General features: G+C 40.4%; 1 protein-coding gene across 1 annotated transcript in view; it reads right to left on the bottom strand.

Moving 5' to 3' along the window:
- The window catches only part of LOC118828594 (AP-3 complex subunit sigma-2), a 47,595-nt gene extending 28,691 nt beyond the window's left edge, over positions 1-18,904 (bottom strand). Inside the window, exons 1-4 of the mRNA XM_036735313.1 lie at positions 18,772-18,904; positions 7,775-7,866; positions 7,316-7,427; positions 6,460-6,531 (exon numbers count right to left, since the gene is read on the bottom strand). Of these exons, the coding sequence (XP_036591208.1) occupies positions 6,460-6,531; positions 7,316-7,427; positions 7,775-7,866; positions 18,772-18,840 (345 nt within the window). The 5' untranslated portion in view covers positions 18,841-18,904. The remainder of the gene's footprint in view (positions 1-6,459; positions 6,532-7,315; positions 7,428-7,774; positions 7,867-18,771) is intronic.

Below are 18,904 nucleotides of genomic sequence, written 5' to 3'. Positions count from 1 at the left end.
ACTTCCCCCTTCTTGCTAGAGAAATAGAGAACTATGAAAAAGGAATAGTCTCTGTGCCATTAGTCATAGTCATTTTTTTGGTCAGTTCTACTAAACCTGTTTAATTTTAACTCACTGTTACAAGGTGGGGGGGGGGGGAGGAGAGAGACTAAATGTGGCATAAAAAAAAAAAAAGAATCAATAAAAGAATTTAAGTGCTGCTTTATACTTATCATTTCCCTATTCAAAATATGTCATTGGCTCTCTATTTGTTCTCATATACTCAAATGGATCTAACATCTCCTAGATGTGTATGTTTCCTCTGATAACCCAAGCTGCAGTCCATTTACATCTGCCCTGGGAGATTCTTGTCAACATCTTTCCATAAATTTAACACTGTCCTCCCAATATGCTGGAGGACCTCCACCATTTTTCCTGATGTCTTGAGGATACCAGTGGAGAACTCAGGCTATCTCCCTGTCATCCTTCACCCTTACCACATAACCAGGCCAACTTTTCTTCCTATCATTGTGTCTTGATGACATCTTTATTTTCTGTTCTTCAAAATATCTGACTAGTTATATGTTGTAAGCTGCTCACACCTACCATGTAAGTATCCACAGCCCTCTGTGTGACATTCCTTTCCAATCCTTCAGAGACTGTTACGTTCTGTCTCTCACAGTCCTACGACAGAACTAGTAGAATGTTAGTATTAAAAAGATGGGTCTTTCTTTGTTCCTGGGAGGAGTTTAGCATCATTAAAGGAGATCTGCAATTCCTGAAGCCAATTGATTCTTGCTCTCCTCCTCCTGTTTAATTCTGGGCCCAACTCTGTCCAGTTGTACCATCTGTTCCAGACACACATAATGATGAACAAGTTCTGTAGGTTTTCCATCCAAATTCATGTCATAATCTGGACAAAATATTCTTCATCTACTTGATGTTTCTTATGGTCAGGACTTATGGATTATTTCCAGGAGGCTCTGAAGTATTCTGGAGCCTGAAGCCACATCCTCCATAGGGTATACCTAACTGCTACAATATAAAGAAAATCCAAATTCTTGACACTTAAGGCCCTCCCAAAGTTGGTCCCAAACTATCTCTTTTTCATGTTACATAAATTCAACTGGGCCCCCTCATTGCTGCTAGGCAATCCTTTCATACAGCCCTAATGGATATACTATCCTATTCACCACAGTGGCTTTTCCAGACTTTTTTGTCTCTCTTCAAACCTTCCATGGCTAACCCTTTCCCCACCCTCTCAGCTCAGAAGCTTGTCTCATATTTCACTGGAAAAACTGAGGCCATTCACTGAGAGCTCCTTCTCCCCTCCTTATGTCACATTATTTAAATGCCTTCCTCTACTATCTCCTCTGCTACTCCTGTCTCACACAAAGAGGTGTGCCTCGCCAAGACAAACCCCTCTACATGCACAAGTGATACCATTCCATCCCATATTCTCCAACAGATTCCTCTCCACTCCCCTTATCCCCACTGTCTCACTCTTCTCAAACTCCTTCTACTGGCTGCTTCCCTGTTGACAAAAACACTCATGTCTGCTCCATCCTCAAAAAATCCTCGATTGATCTGTCTATTAGTTATCAGGCTTTATTACTGCTTCCTTTCATAGCAGCCTACTCCTCGAGAAGACTGTCTATAGACAGTGCTCCACTTCTACCCTATGCAACCTTCCTAGAAACTGTTTAAAGAAAATTAAGGAGAATTTTATGTGCTGGGTTACTCTATAAACCTATTTTATCATTTGTATCCCCATTAGAAAACTTGTATACTTAAAACATCAGCCAGGGACTTTTGTTTCAAATGAGTCATAGAGGATCCCAGCTCTGCGCATATACTCTGGCAAAGAATCAAAATGGACACAAATAATGATCAAGAAATCCAAAAAGAAACAAAAGTGAACTTCTTCACTTCTTCATATAACTCTGGACTAAAAATAAAAAATAGATCAAATGGTCTGAAGCCTATGAGCTTTTGACAAGGAGTGCTAGCTAGCCTCAATAAAGGTAAGCAAGCCAGAAACTTGCCAGTATTCTGACCCCCTCCAGGGGCCCTGAAGCCTTCAGTGCTAGAGAAGAGGACCTGAAAAGTTTGGAAGGGAAAGCTGATGGGGCAAAGGGTAATGAAGACCCACAGCGCTTTGTGGAAAAAAGACCAGACATCTGTACTACTCTGACCTGACTGATTGGCTCCTAAGGACCCTGTAGACCGCAGAGCTCTTAACCTGGATGGTCCAGGGGATCTTGCCAGTACTATGCGTGTAGACATGTAAGAGGAAGTGGAAGTCAGTGGCAGGAGATTAAAAAATTGAGGGTCAGGATCAAATGAGACTTAATTAAGAATGTGGGAGGGGAAGAGGAAGAAGTCTAACTCTGGCACCAAATCACAAATAAGGAACTGAGGAAGGAAAGATGACTAAACAGAAGATACTGAACATCATAAAAAATATTATGGGTTAAAATATGCTGAAGATTTAAAACCAGAGGAAGTGAATAATTCCACAATAACTATAAGCACAGCCTCAGAGAAAAAAACAGCTTGGCCACAAGGACAATGAAAGTACATGAAAGAAATGAAGCAAGAGATAAAAGATCAAATTATAAGTGAATTAAGAGTTCTGGTAGAAAGAATCATAAGGAGAAAAAAATAATTACTTCAATAGAAGGTGGAAAATCCCACCTAAATAACAGACTCTGAAAATTAGAATGGAACAAGGAGGACTCAATGACTCCATGAAACAAAAAGAAATAATCAAACAAAATCAAAATATTTAAAAAGTAGCTAGCAACCTTTCCAATAAGATCAGGAGTAAAACAAGAATGTTTGGCATCACTACTATCATCTGACATAGTGCTAAAATGCTAGTTATAACAATAAGAAAATGAAATTGAGGGAATAAGCGTAGGCAAAGAAAAAACAAAATTATTAACTTTTGCAGATGATATGATAGTTTATATGGAGAACCCTAGGGAAATAACTAAAAATTAATTGAAATATAACATTAGCAAAGTAGCACAATATAAAATAAATCCCCTAGAATCAGCAACATTTCTATATATTATTAATAAAACCTGGTAGAAAAAGATAGGAAGAGAAATTCCATTCTAAATAACTAGAGAATCTATAAATATTTAGGGGTTCACCTACCAAGATATGAATAGGAACTACATAAATTCAACTACAAAACACTTTTTTTTAAAACAGAAATAAAGATAAACCTAAGTAAATGGAAAGCTACTAACATGGGTGGGCCATAGCAATATAATAGAAATGCCAATACTTTCTAAATTAATTTACTTATCCAAGGTCATAACAATCATCAACTACCAAAGGATTACTTTACAGAGAAGAAAAATAACAACATTCATTTGGTGGAAAAAAATGTCAAAATTCTCGAGGAAAATAATGGTGCCCTTTGGTACAGGGACTCAGAATAAATTCCTTCACAGGAATCACTTAAGATACCAAGGTCCCTGAAGAAATCTGGTGTGTGCTATGTAGAACGAAACACCTAGAAATTTTGTCTTGACCCCAGTCAGTCATCTTTATGGTCTGAGAGAATCATTGAAGAGTTTTACCTAGAACAGTCTGGTTTTTCATCTAATTGTGCAGGGATGATTTCTAGGCAACCCCAGGTCCCTGACCTCTGTGGGGAGAGGCCTCTTGGACCCACTTTTGGTTTTGTTGTAGCACTTGGCAAACTGATCTAGCTCAGAGTAGAGAGGCCTCTCCACAGGAGAGAAAGAGTGAGGACCTGGTCCCACTCTGGAGCCAATGAACCAGTGCTGCTACACAAGCACCAAGCCAAATTTGTTCGGTTTCTCACCAGAAGGGTAAAGGGCTGACTTCTAGTGAACCCACTCCCTTTGGGAAGAAGCCCACACTCTCAGATAACACTGTAAAGAGCCAGTCTTTCCTCTGAGAAGGTAGTTTGATTTTCTTTCCCTTTTCTTTATTATTTTTGGATTGGGTAAGGATCTTTAGAAAGTACCAAGACAAGAATAACCCTATTATAACTTTAAATTGTTTTATAATGTATTTGGAAGTATGGAAGAATGTTAATTACCAGCTTTGATTATCAACTGTGCTATACAGAGTTTTCCAGAGGCACTGGCAAAAGTATTCAAAAAGGAAATAAAGAACGTCCCCAAGCACTAAAAGAGCTTTGCCAAACACGTTCCAGTAGATTTTCTGGCAACAGCAAATATCAAAACTGGGAAGAGAGTATAAGGGTGGAACTGACTGCACCCACCCCATTTAAAGTGATAAAATGCCTTAATATTTTAACAAGGAGAAAACAAGTCTCAGTTAATCAATCTCAGCCATAAGCTTTCATTTCCATCAAACACAAGACTTGAGACTAAGTAGGAAATTTCTTGGAAATGGAAATGACAATGATGTGGCACAGCAATCATGTTTGGATTGGCTGAGGAAACTTGGTCACACGCTGGGGTCATTTATGAAATATCTAGCTAGCCTAGAACCAAGGTTATTCCAGAGACTGAAGGAAAACAGCATTCTAGTAAAAACCCTGAGGAGGAACCACTTGGGGAGGTAGAGTAGAGAGAGAAGGAGAGGCTAACTTTAATCAGACAAACCTGGCAATGGAGCTATTACTCTGTGTTTCTAAATTTAAAGCAATAAAATACTTAAATCAAGAATGAGGGTGATATATCTAGAGTCTTATTTTTTTTTCCTTTATCTTCTGCATTTGAAGAGAGTAAGTCTGTCTCAGAAACAGAGATATAAAATCAAGATGAGTTTGAATTTCTATCTAACAAAAAAATGTCTTAGGGAAGATACCTTTTTGATGCTCAAAGAGGGCTATGGCTTCTGATTTACTTTCTGCATTATTTGTCACCCAACAATCTTAGGGTTGACAATCCTTTCTGATATCACATGAGTAAAATATAGTAAACCATCTAATAAGTTATAAAAAGAATTTGTGACATCAGCAATATCGTTAATGGAGCCTACATGAAGATAAGCACTGTAAGGAAGAGCCACAACAGCTATTTTGTGGCTATTTCCTTCTCTTCAAGAATAAGTCTCATAATATGCCAATGTATTTGAATTGCTTTATTACTTTATGAGAATTATTACAAATGTTCAAAATATTATATTAGAATGATAAGGCCAGTAAGCACAGAGGAAAGGAACCACTATGTTCTGTGACATCCTCAAAACCATTTATTCTTGGCTTTGTCTCTTCAGTAGTGTGACAGGGAAGCAGATTTTCACTTTAGATCTCCTTGCTAGATGTATGACAGGAGAACAGAAGCTTTAACAACTAGCTTATTCAGCATACACTACAAAGGACTGCAAATAGTATACTAATAGCCCTTTGAAACTTTTAGGATCCTTTCTCAAGAGGAACAGGAGAGTGGATGCTCAAATGCTTCCCTGAAGGCTCTGGAAACCAGTATAACTGTCCGAGGGTCCAAAGTAAAGTAAAGAAAGAAGGAGCAGGAAGTCATGATTTTTCTGTACGTGTTCTAGGTTCTCTTCTAGAACTACAGGAATCATATATTTCATAGGGTCCAAGAACAAAGTCATGTAAGAATACCTAGTTCCATCATACAGTTAGTTCTTCACTGAGTTTAATAACAATTCAGGGCAATAATACTGAGACAAAGGAACTTATTCAGAATCAAAAGAAAATTCCTCAAAAAAAAAAACCAAAAACCAAAGGCTACTATCAATGATTTGTCTAAGAACATTTAATCTCATGATAAGAAAAGTCTTTTAGTGGACTCTAACTTATCTCAAAGATAAAACTTATGTAAGCAGACCTACGAACGAGTGAGCTCATACTTGAGATAACAACGTGCACATGTGTTTGTACTGGTACTATAGTATAGGCTCAAAGTTTGCTATTGTCTTCCGGGTTCTACCTTTAAACATATTGTTACATCAGGAAGCTTGCCTTCCCAACAGTGAAGGGGCAGACAGACCATGTCCCACATGTCCCATGTTGTAGTAGTAAGATGGATCTAAGGACAAATTCTCTGGCCCACCCCACCTTCTTCCCATTCCAACCCCGATCTTATCAGTCTACTACTCCTTTCCTGGAATACAGCACAACCTTGAATTATGGTCACTGTCATTTTAGTAACTAAACTCTCTGTGACAAATTCATACTTTGAAAACTACAGCAAAAGTCCCCGTGGTAATAGTAAGCTTCAATCTGCCCGAGGCCAAAGCAAAGAATAGCATTTTATAATCTGCCTAAATCTCACCCTGGTATCCAATTACTCTGAGTTCACTGAATGTCCGATTCTCTCTGCACAGATAAGTAGAGGCTACACAGAGTTTAAAAATAAAACACAAACTAAATATATTAAGGCAGCTCTGGGAACATTCCTGAAGTAGGAGATGGACAAAAGAAGAATGGGTAGAGAGGAGTGGAAATAGCCTGGAGCTCCTAACTTACTGAGAACCTTGTTCTGGGACAGGATGTACCTTATCCATGTGGAAGATCAAGTCCAACTCACAGACATTTTCAAAACACTTGTCTAGTGTCTCCACAAAAACCTAGAGAAAGAAGAGAAATAGACTTAGATCAAACTGGAAGAAGTTGCTCATGAATCGTTCAATGTAAACCCGTTGGGGAGTAAGGCAACTATGACTTAAGCTTACCCCTTCCTCTCAATGGAATTCCAACAAATGATCTTATGCACTAGGCCTTTAATACAGTATTAACTGAACATCATCTAACCCAGTACAGGGAATGAAAAAAGCTTCTGGGGAAAAAAATCTCCTATTTTAATATGGCCCCATTACTTACAGGCTCAGGTAGCAAGCATACTTTCTCCTTTCACAGGGTGCCCAAAAGTTTTTAAATAACAAGAGGTTTCCTCTTTACTTGATCACCAATCTAAGCTTTTATTTGCCTGACTCCCAAATTTTACCCAGAGGGTTGTTCAGAAGGACTTGACTCAGAGCACCACCTGCTGGTCATCTGACAATTCTGTCTCAGGTATCAATCTAAGAACAGTAAAAGGACCCACTAGACCAGTAAGTGACTCCAAGGCAAACCATCTGTGGAGCTTTCCACAAAGACCCCAGGAGACCAAAGGGACAAAGGAGATGAATATAACAGTGTGGGGCAGCAATTTATAAGATTAATCACCACTGGCTAAGGCTTGGAGCCACTTTACTATCACCTCACCCTAGGACCCCAGAATCACAGATCTAGAGCCAGGGGGGAACTCAAGAGGCCCATCTAGCTCATCAGCCATTGTTTTACCAATAAGAAAAGTAAGGCCCCAGGAAGTCAAGTACGTACTCTGCCTCTAAACAAGTCCACCAGACATACCTGAATGAGGTCCAAGATCCCCAGTTCACTTTCTGAAGAATCCACACAAAACACAAAATACAAAGTGGCATAGTGCCGGTAAATCAACTTGTAGTCAGAACCGCCAATCAAACTGCAGGAACAAAAGACAACCCCCAGAGAGAGCTGAAATACTGTGCTGGAGCAAATATGATTTCCACTATACCACAATGCCTAAAAATGCACAGCACAATTCACCAGACTCACATTCAAACTGAGCAAGAGACATGTAGCCCCTCCTCAGAGTGAAGGAAGTGAATTTACAAGCACAGACAAGCCCTGGAAAAATTAAACAGGGCCTTTTCATGAACATCTCTGTTAAGGTTAACGCCAAGGTGTGTCCTGGATCCAGCCTGACACTTAAAGAGCACCAGTCTGAAGTCACAGGACCTGTCAGCTGACCAGACCTTGAAATAAGTGGAGAAAGAGCTGCTGGCTTACCTCCCCCCCTCTAGGAAGTTACAGATGTTGTCATCCCTCTTGAGGACAAGGTGGAAAGTCTCCCGGACAATCTGCTGTTGAATCTCTTCTGGCTGCAGGAAAAAAGAAGAGTCAGACAAATCAGTGGATTTGTTTGAGACCCAAAGGGGCCATAGTTATGAGGAGAGCAAAGTATTACCAAAATCTATAAAGCACACCACTCTGCTATTCTATAACACTGGAAATGGGAAGTTTCCACTCTCCCTCATATACCTCCTTCCCTACCATGCTCTTTCCCCTTCCCCTCTAATGTTACCAGGGACTCACATGACTAACCTTAGATCAACAGTTCTCAAACTTGTATCAGGACCCATTTACATTCTTAAAAATTAAGGATCCCAAAGAACTTTTGTTTATGTGGATTATATCTGTTGGTATTTAACCTTCTAGAAATTATAGCTAATAATTTTTTAAATATTTAGTTATTACTTCACTTAAAATAATAAATCCATTCCATGTTAACATAAATTTTTTATGAAAAATAACTATCTTTTTCCAAACAAAAAAAACGTAGTGAGAAGGGTAGCATTATTTTACAAATTTTTGTAAATCTTTTTAATGTCTAGCTTAACAGAAGATGCTGGATTCTCATATAAATGTTTTGAGAGATGTCATTTTGGTCAATGTGTATGAAGAAACTCTGACCTCACACAGATATGTAGTTGGAAAAGGGAGGAGAACTTTAGTAGGCAAATAATGTATTGGTAATGTTATCATGAAAATAGTTTTTGACCTTAATATAAGGCCTTAAAGGATCTTGGGGACCTCCAAGAGTCTGACCATCACTTTGAGCACTGCTGCCCTAAAACATCAAGTGGTTGATGGTCAGCTACCATTAAATGGACATTGTCCATCAAGTCTCCATTTCTAGCATCACCAAGATGAACTATAAAGTAAATAGTTCCATGAATACAATGAGATGCAAGTCTTGCAACACAACTAGTCCCAGCTCTATCTCTCGATTAATCTTTTCTGAGACTTTGAACAGTACCCTCCCATACATAGTTACAATAATACTTCATTGTCCAGGTCATGGAACAGCAAGAGGACAATCTCAAAGTTATACCATTAATAGAAAGAAAAAGTTGAGGACATAACATTCTATACTAGGGATCCAGGAAAAACTTCTTTAAATATGGCCATCACTTCCAGTTGAAAGTAATTTATGAGAGCACATCATTCTTCCCTTAACCAAAACTTGCAATCACTGGGTAGGATAAACATGGACATTTGCCAATATTCCAAAAATGTAACGCTTAGAACATTTAAATACACTGACCTCCCCAAAATACATTCTCTCAGTCTTGAAACTATTTTATCACAATGCTTATAAGCAACAACCTTAAAGCAAGTACAGAATCAGAAACCTAATTTCCCAAATACTTTTTTAGAAGAACTGTCTGCTGAGCAAAAACTACTTGCTCTTATCACCCTGTCCCCATCTTCTATCTATTGCCAAAAATACAACTCTCTCTAGGATATTTTAGAAAAATCCAATTAGTCATTTTGGTGTTAGGAACCAACTGTCCCCTCCAACCTCACAACGTGTCTCTGCCCTATCCATCACATGTGTAATTTTGTCACATGGGTAAGGTTAAGCTTTGCTGTCTTTCAGAACAATGTGCACTGCTAGATAAGCTACACTGAATTCAAGTTCTGATTTAACCTTTCAAGACTTTTCTGTGGAGAAAAGTCTTTGTGTTTGAACTCTCAGTAACAATCCCTTCTGTACAAGTGAAGTCTTTTGGTTCTCTATCATTCTTCCTAGCTGAATAGCTGCAGCAATGAAGGAGACCTTGAGACCTAATGAGCAAACCTCAAGGTGGCATTCGCTTCCAGCATGAGCTTAGGGGACAGATAGTTAAGCCTCAATCTGAGGAGGTATCAGCATGAGAACTGACCAAAGTGTCAGAAGATTTCACTCTGATTTGTTCTGAATTTACCTTTAAGTTATACCTATCTAGGTGTGTATTTCTTTTTTTATTTAAGTTTATATTTATGTAGCACCTTAAAGGCATTTAACTACGTGACACAGGTATATCAAATATTATTATCCCCATTTTGCAGATGGGGAAACTAAGGCTCACAGAGGTTAAGAGAATTGCCTAGGTTCACATAACTAGAAAGTGTCAGACTTGGGATCTGAACCCAGACTCTTCCTGACTCCAAGTCCACCTAGCTGCTCTTGGATGGTTTTGGTTAGAAAAGCAGAGTAAATATCCTACACTTTCAAAGCAGAAGGATACACACTGCACCCCAGTGGTACCCCCCTTTACTTACCATCACCTTTCCATTGATTCTGGATGGCTTTTATTCTGTACTAGCATATGGGGCTAATAAGGGACCTAAATTAGTGATGATGAGTAGATGAGGAGTATGAGAAAAATAAATAATGGAAGAAAATAATACAATTTTGACTTGAACCTTGTCTAACTGACAAAAACTCAAATGGATCAGTCATCTCACGGATTGGATGTTTCTCCAAAGCTGCATATCATGAACCATCTATATCTGTCAATTCTGAACAATTCTTATCAATAGCCTTCCATAATTTGCAACAAAATGTCCACTCAAAATGTCAGAGGCCTTCCTGAACTTCTGGTACTTCAAAAATCCAGGGCAGCACCCAGTCTGTCCATCTGTTGCCATTCCTTGACTAAACCATATGACTGGCCAATCTCCTCATTATCTTTATGCTCAATAACATCTTTTTTACTCCTGTTTTTCTTTGCAGTTATTCATTGCTCATAGTTGCGGCCTGCTCATACCCACCATATACCTCACCACTTATCTCTGCCTTAAGGAAATTGAAAAGGCACCCTAATGACACTAAGCTTCTCCCACAAATTAAAGCACATCTTTTAAATACCAATATTCTTGCCAGTATTTTAAGATTATGAGGCATGGAACCTTGCAATCTCTGAAGAATTAAAAATGATTATCAGAGGTCGGTGGAGAAACAGCTAGTTTTGAGCTTATAGGCAACAGATATCATTCATATTTTCACAAAGGCTATACACACACTTCCGTCTTTCTATTTCTTTGTGAACCCACGATGAATTGACGTTACTGAGGTGAACAGCTTTTCATTTGGCACACAAACCATCCCAGAAGTTGGCTAGATTTGGGAGATGCTCAAAAGGTGTGGGTCAAAACCCAGGCTCTTCTACATTCCAGGACAAATACCTGACCCCGGCTTGGCAGCAGAACAGGAAGCCTAATGCTATAAATCTTTCATCTACCATGTTATCACCTCATCTTCAGATGCCAAGCTATCTTAAGCTAAATCCTGTGGGGTTTAGTTTAGTCTTGAGGGACCCCAAGGAAACCATCTCATTTCTAAAGCTCCTAAGGTAGATTTGAGAGCCCAATATGAAGACATTCTAATGTCTAATGTCATCAAATGACCCAAACTCCTGAGGACTAACTTTGTCTTCCTAGGTTAGGAGTGATATAAGGACAATCAGGATAGCTCATGATTACTAATAGTAAAACAAGACTATTTTTTCCAGCTCTCTCACAAATGGGTATATATCCCAGAATTAAGTCCGTAAGGTTCTGCCAAGATGAGACTGGCCTCAGCAATGTGCCTGCTTATCTCTAGTATAGCAGTATAAACCTTAAACCTATAATCAGTTCTTTAGTGTTCTGGACTATCCATGATCTAAACCCTGAAGATAACAGACTATTTATACCAATGAAGATCCCTTTTATGATGTTGCTACTGTGGGGATTAAAGCTATCTAACCTATAATAAAATCGATTGAGGCAGAGCTCTGAGCCAATGGCACTTTACTAAAGGGTCCATGAGCCACTTTAATGCAGTGGACCTCAGAGATTCCTCATGATCTGAGATGCCTCCTTCTTCCAGGACCTTGTTTCTATGAAGTTTCCAGATACACAAAAGACGCATGGTGAAATACAGACTCTCATTGGTTGAAAGACCTTGCTCTTGAGAGCCAAAAAAAAAAAAAAAAAGACACATCAGCAGGGGGTAGGGTGTCACAGGTTGGGTGAAACATGGGACATTTCCACTAAGAGGTCATAAGATGGTCACCTGCTCATGTTGGACAAGAGAGAATGGCCTGGAGGTACAAAAATAGATTGGGAGACTTTCAAGGCATCTTAGCCATGCTAGGTTTAGACATGGAATATGAGTAAAACAGGATGAAGATATCTTTGTCAGCATTCTTGTAATTGCACAAATGAGCCTTATAACTTGGTAGACAAGTCGTGAACTTTACATTAAACTTTGAGGCCCACTTTAAGAACCTATTTATCCCTATATGATTCGTATGGAATATCAAACTGATTGATACTGATTAGAATAGAGTAGGGGTCCAAATGTATTATTTCTCACACCATCTAGAACAGGCCTGCACAACCATACACCCATTTTTCATAGGCACCCGAAATCCTTTGGCGGGCCGAAGGTTGTACAGTCCTGATCCAGAACAAGAATTCTTAACACCTACAGCTCATAGAGGACTGATAATGAAGAATGTTACCAAACTCCTGAAAAAGAGGTGATGGACTAAATATGCAGAATGCATATTTAAATATGCAAAAAAAAATTTTGGACATGGCCAATAGGAAAATTCCATTTGCTCAACTATGCATATTTATTACAATGATTTTTTTTCTCTTTACTATGTTCTCTTTTACCAGTTAAGGTTAGGGGAAAGTAGGAAGAGGAGAAAATAAAATGCTTGTTAATTTAAAAAAAAAAGTTTTTAACAAAAACCACAATGAAGATTAGTGAAAGCTAGCCCTTTAGGGGAGTATAAGGTATGCAGAAAAGCTCCCTCTCTAGAGAGTGCTGGACCAATCCCTCCTTGGGCTTATAGTAAAGGGGCAGAGGAAGATGCAATTTCTCTCCTCTTTCCCCAGGCCCTGCCCAGAAGCTCATCCCCAGGGGAAATACATCAGTTTAACTCTTTGCCAAACCACCGTTTTCAGAACTCTTGAAACCTTGTCTTGTGCCACTTGACCCTTTTCTGATTCTGGATGAAAAATTGGTCTTAGGACAGAGGTAGAGGGAAGTGCTGGGTTCTAGCTGTAGCTCTGTCACTAACTAGAGGGATGACCTTGGGCAAATCACTTCTTATCTCTGAGACTCAATCTGTAAACTGGCTGTTCTTTACAGTTCTAACAATATACACATCCCTGGCCCACAGAGAAGAGCAGAAGACTCACTGCTCTCAAAGATAAGCTAACAGAAAATGCTGGGGGGTAAGACGTGTGTGTGTGTAGGGGGCGGTTCTTCATAGGTAGAGAAAATTTGCTAAATTCTTACATAAGGTCAGAGGGTCAACAGAAAACCTAGCACTAAAACATAGATTTGAGGACTTCACATGAAAAATAAAATACCACAGCAGGGCAAGTGCAGGACCTAAGAAAAATCAAGCTGCCCCTATGTCATTTTTTAAATCCCAAAACACCCATCTCAACACTGCTAATTCACCACTCTGAGATACTGTGTTCAATTTGCTTTAATCAGCTTCCAAGTTAGCATTCTGAAATATTCCTGATCCAAATTACCCTGAGAGGAAGCTAGATGGCCAAGTGGATAAAGCACAGGTCCTGGAGTCAAATCCAGCCTTGGACACTTATTAGATGTGTGACTCAGTTTCACCTGTTTTGCTCAGTTTCCTCAATTATAAAAATGAAGTTAATAATAGCACCTACCTCCCACGGTTGTTTTGAGGATCAAACCAGATAATGTTCATAAAGGACTTAACATAGTATTTGCCACACAGTAGGTTCTATATAAGTGACAACTATCATTATTATTATTAAAGACACTGAAGTTCCAAAATTAATCCCTTGGCCTCTGTTTTCTCAATTATAAAATGAAGGGATTAGACAAAATGGCCTCGGAGTTCCCTTCCAGCTCTCGATCTATGATCTAAATGCTATGAATTATCTGATTACTACTTATCACTATGAGATTGAAAAGAATTAGGAAAGTTCTCTCAGGTTAAAATTCTTGAATTTGTCTGTGGAGCTACTCTAAGCACTAAAAAAAATTTCCTTCTTTTGGTCCACTTGCTGTAACCTTGAAAAGTTTTGACTTGTGATCAAGTACCTTAAACCTGTTCTTAAAAGAGTTTGGAGAAAAGGAGCTGGGGATATCGCCCTTCACACCAAAAAAGATGATAGGAAGGGATAAGGATGGACAGAGGCAGGAGAGAAAGATTCAGGTTGTAACCCTTCTCCAAAGTGCACAGGGTAGATTTACTACAACAGAAAGAGTGCAACAGGCAGTGGACTGCTTACTCACATCTAACTAATGAGGCTGTGAAAAAGAACTCAGAGGAAGAGACTGGCATAAGGTAAGTTTATCACTGATGAGGATCTTCTTTTTTCAACAACTGCTACCCAATTTTAATACAAAGTTGACAAAGTACTTACTATACGCACTGACTCACCCCTTGACAAAACATATACAGTATGTATACAAATCTTGGGTCACGACCGCATGGGGTCTCATCCTGAGTGGAAAAAGTTGAAGAAGCCCTTTGAGACTACACTGGCTTCCCACTGGTCCCTGAAACCTAGTAGCTTAGAAACCAAGGGATCGTGTAAGTAACAAACTCTAGTTTGCTATATTTTCCAGAAGTTACTGTTGTAACATATTTTGGAAATCAATGCATTGGGTTTATATCCTTAATATACAGGGCAGCTAGGTAATGCAGTGGACAGAGTGCTGGGTCTGGAGTCAGGAAGACTCATCTTCCTGGGTTTAAATCTGGCCTCCGGCACTTACTAGCTGTGTGACTCTAAGCAAGTCACTTTACCCTGTTTACCTCAGTTTCCTCATCTGGAAAATGAGCTGGAGAAGGAAATGGCAAACCAATCCAGTACCTTTGCCAAGAAAACCCCAAACAGGGTCACGAAGAGTTGAACACAACTGAACAACATATCCTTAATGTATGAAGCAGGTACCATCTCTAACACATCTCTTACACGTAACTTTTATTTAAAATGATTCTACACAATGAAATAGGGGACACATACGGGAATAAATTCTGCCCCATTTATTTCAATTTGCATTTTGAAATTGTAATGTTTCTCTTCGACCTATAAGAAGAGCATTGGATGGGAGAAGGCTAGGACTCCGCAAGCCTGTACTTGGGAAGAGAACAGAGACGCTCTGTGATGATGATGAACAGCAAAGAGTGAATTCCCATGTGTTCTGGCAGCAGCACTGAACATGGTTTTCCGTATTTGAGAAAAAACTGCTGGGTGAAGTTTGAGTACTTAGCATGCATTTAAATGCATGAAATAAAGCAATGTGTCCATCTTAAAAAGAAATCAAATCACTGTCTGATTTGTTTAGCATTTACTTACACTGCAACGCTGATATTTCCTCAACACTCTAGCACCTAACGTGGTTCCTGAACACTTATGATACCACAGAACTCCGACATACCACGACTATCAGAACTGACATTTTTGTTTGGTATTGTTCAGTTGTTTCTGTCATGTCCGACTCTTCATGGCCCCATTCTGGGGTTTTCTTGGCAAAGATACTAAAGTGGTTTGCCATGCCCTACTCCAGTTCATTTTACAGATGAGGAAACTGAGGCAAACAGGGTTATGTGATTTGTCCAGGGTCAAACAGCTAGTAAGTGTCTGAGGCCATATTTGAACTCAGGTTTTCCTGACTCCAGGCCTGACACTTTATCCATTTCGCCACCTGGCTGCCCCAGACTGACATTTACCCACAAATAATTTAAATAGCAGAACCTGTCAAGTCCCACAGGCTGGAGTATTTTTATTTTAAAATTTTAGCATTCTCTTGCATATGTAGAACCTATATCAGTCTTGGGGAGGGGGAAGGGGGAAGGCAGGAGGGGGAGAAAATTTATAACTCAAAAGCTTTTGGAAGTGAATGTTGAAAACTAAAAATAAATATATTAATTAAAAAAAAAGGAGTGGAGAGAACCTGAAATGGCAATGGGGGAGCAAGCAGTAGCAAACAGCATTCCAACTCTCCTGCCATGGCTGGTGAGCCAAAGGGAATGATTGAAGGTGCAGCCAGTACTGGAAAGAGTGGCCAGGGAGGCTGTGTTATCAGGAGGAAAGCCAGGTGTCAGCAAGACCTCATAGATGGAAGGAGTGAGAGAGTAATATTTTTAAAATGCCTGAAAGGCATTCCAAAAAGCACAGTGGAAAAGCTTGGGAGGGCCGGGAGGCGGGGGGGGGGGGGGGACGACATTATGATAAAATTTTGAGGTGAGAGAATGGAGAGGGGTGGGAATGAGGAACTGAGTTGAAGAGGATGAGGAATGAGGATTGGACGATGAGCAACAGGAGTTCAAAGTCACTAGGATGTGCTAATCTATATAAATGCTAGTTCTTACTCATCTAATTATACATTTTTATTATTACTTATATTGCCTAGTGGAAAGAACACTAGACTTGAATGCAAAAATATCTGAGTTCAAATTCTGCTTCATACGCTTATGTAGAGGCAGTGAGGTGGTACAATGGATACAGCTCTGATCCAGGAGTCAGGAAAACCTGAGTTCACATGCAAACTCAAAGACATCCTAGCTTTGCAACCTTGGGTCAATCACATTATCTCTGCCTCAGTTTTCTCAACTGCAAAATGGGACATAATAATAACACATAATTCCCAAGTATGTTGTAAGGACCAAATGAGAGAAAATTTGTACAGTGCCTATCACAGGGCCTGGCACACAGAAGACACTTAATAAACTTGTTGCTTGCTTTAAAAAAAAAATTTAATGTTCTTTTTTAAATTTTGAGCAAATTATGTCTCTCCCTCTGGCCACTCTGCCATCCATTGAGAAAAAAAGCAATCATGCCCATTTTACATATGAAATCATGCAAACAAAAAAAACATGTCCATATGGCTAAGGGGTTTAAAAATTATACTAAAAGGGGCAACTAGGTGGCACAGTGAGCAGGGCACCAGCCCTGGAGTCAGGAGGACCTGAGTTCAAATACGACCTCAGACACTTGACAAACTTACTAGCTCTGTGACCTTGGGCAAGTCACTTAACCCTAATTGCCCTGCCTTCCCCCCTCAAAAAAAAATAAATAAAATTATACTAAAAAAAAAAAACCTAATTAATGTTGAATCTGACCTCTCTTTCAAAAGCTCACATCAAATGTTACCTTTTCTATGCAGCCATATCTAATCTTGCTCTAAGTGGAAAACGATGGCTCTCTTATCAACTTTGGTCATAACTCTTCCGTAGACATTTAGTTATTTCAGCATATCTTATACCTTCCATCCAAATGTCAACTGCTTGGAGCCAGAGAGCCGTCTTACTTACCTTCTTGTACTTCCATTGTACTCTTTTTCATCCACTGCCTTACACTTGGTAAACAATTACTAGTTGTGGAATTAAATGGACAAATCAAATTTTCAAAAGACACTCTCTGCCTCTCTGGAGGACAGGATTCCAGGACCCAGGCCTAAGTGTAAGGTGGGGAAGTGAAGAGTATGAAGGACCAAGGAAAGGGGCTAAGGTCTAAGAACAGGAATTTGGTTAATGATCATGGTAACGACAAAAGAGTAAGAAAGCATCTCAAATCAACGAAAAGAAAGGAACAATTATTGGCGTGTTTATAGCACACAAGTCTGCAAATCACTTTACATACTACATACATACATCTCTTCCATACCTCATAACAGCCCTGAGATATAGGTGCTAGTCCGGTTTTACAGAAGAGGAAACTGAGACTCGTATTAGTTAAATGACTTGAACATAGCTAGTAAATGGTATCAGAGACAGGATTTGAATCCAGGTCTCCTGACTCCCAAGTCCGGCACTGTGGGCAGTATGCCAATGCAGCCTTGTCCACAACGCCTTTCAAGGAAAAGGACCCAGTCCTAAGTGTCTTTCTTGGTAGTAAGAGCTGGAAAAGCCCATGGAGATCATTTACCGTAACACCCTCATTTTTCAGATAAGGAAACTGAGGCTGCTTAAAAGGGATGGACTTGTCCAAGGTCCTTTCAGGCCTGGAATTCAGTGTTCTTTCCACTAGGTCAGGACACCTGTGAAAGGTATGCAGAGGGGCAAAACAATCAGTTTTCAGGCATAGAAAAGGGTCTAGACCACCAATAAACAACATCTGCACAGCGCCTTCATATCCACTCATCATTTCTCTCCAACTTTGGCTGAATCAGAGTAATTGGGGAGAAGGACTGGGATGTAGGTGGGCACATAGCAAGCTAGACCTCAATTCAACCAACCTAAGCACCTACTAAGTGCCAGGCATGGTGGCGCTTAACTGGAGATACAAAGAGGCACAAGGTGGTGCCTGCCCTCGAGGAGCTTACAGTCTAACGAGGGAGGTGGAGGAGGACAACATGCCAACGAACGTACGCAAAGTCAGTTATGTACAGGATAAACAGGGGATGCTGGGCGGCGACAAGGCACTCGCAGTTCTATGTTGTCGGTCACGGTACCCGGCGGCGGGATGACCACTGAAAACCTCAAACGATTTTTATCCTAAGCCTTCTCGTCCAGTCCCCTCCCACTCACGCCTATTTTACAGATAAAGAACCTGAGGATCCGGGGGGGCGACGGCGCCAGCCCAAGGTTGCACTGGTGGTGTCGGGGTGAGGCCCTGAACGCCGGCAATCAAGAGCCCGGGGTTCGAATCCCGGCCCCGCTAATGCCCACCAGTGCGTGCCCGAGCCAGTCGCTTGCCCTCTCTGGGCCTCAGTCTCCGCCTCCGTAAATAGAGGGCTGAGCACCAAGGTGATCTCACTATTCCGGGATTATGCAACTCCAGCCCAGCCCTGTTTCCACCACACCCGCCGCTTCCCGGGATCGCTGGAGGACTGGCGCGGCAGGTGTAGACGCCCGGGTAGCGCCATAGACGCGACCGGCGAGAGGGGTCAAGGGTCGAGTGGCAAAGAGGAGGAGAAGGAGGAGGAGGTGTTGCCGCAGCGCGAAGGGGGCCGCACTCACGAAACGCTGGTAGAAGCGGACCAGCCGTGGCTTCCCATGATTGTTAAACACCAGAATCGCCTGGATCATCTTTCCGGGAGCCCACGCCGCTACCGATTTTCAGGCACCGCTTCCGGCTGCTTCCGCCAGGACT

This window comes from Trichosurus vulpecula, chromosome 8 (genome assembly GCF_011100635.1).
Source record: "Trichosurus vulpecula isolate mTriVul1 chromosome 8, mTriVul1.pri, whole genome shotgun sequence".
NCBI classification, from domain to species: domain Eukaryota; kingdom Metazoa; phylum Chordata; class Mammalia; order Diprotodontia; family Phalangeridae; genus Trichosurus; species Trichosurus vulpecula.
The sequence above is the reverse complement of the archived record's forward strand: the minus strand, read 5'-3'. Positions and strand labels throughout refer to the sequence as shown.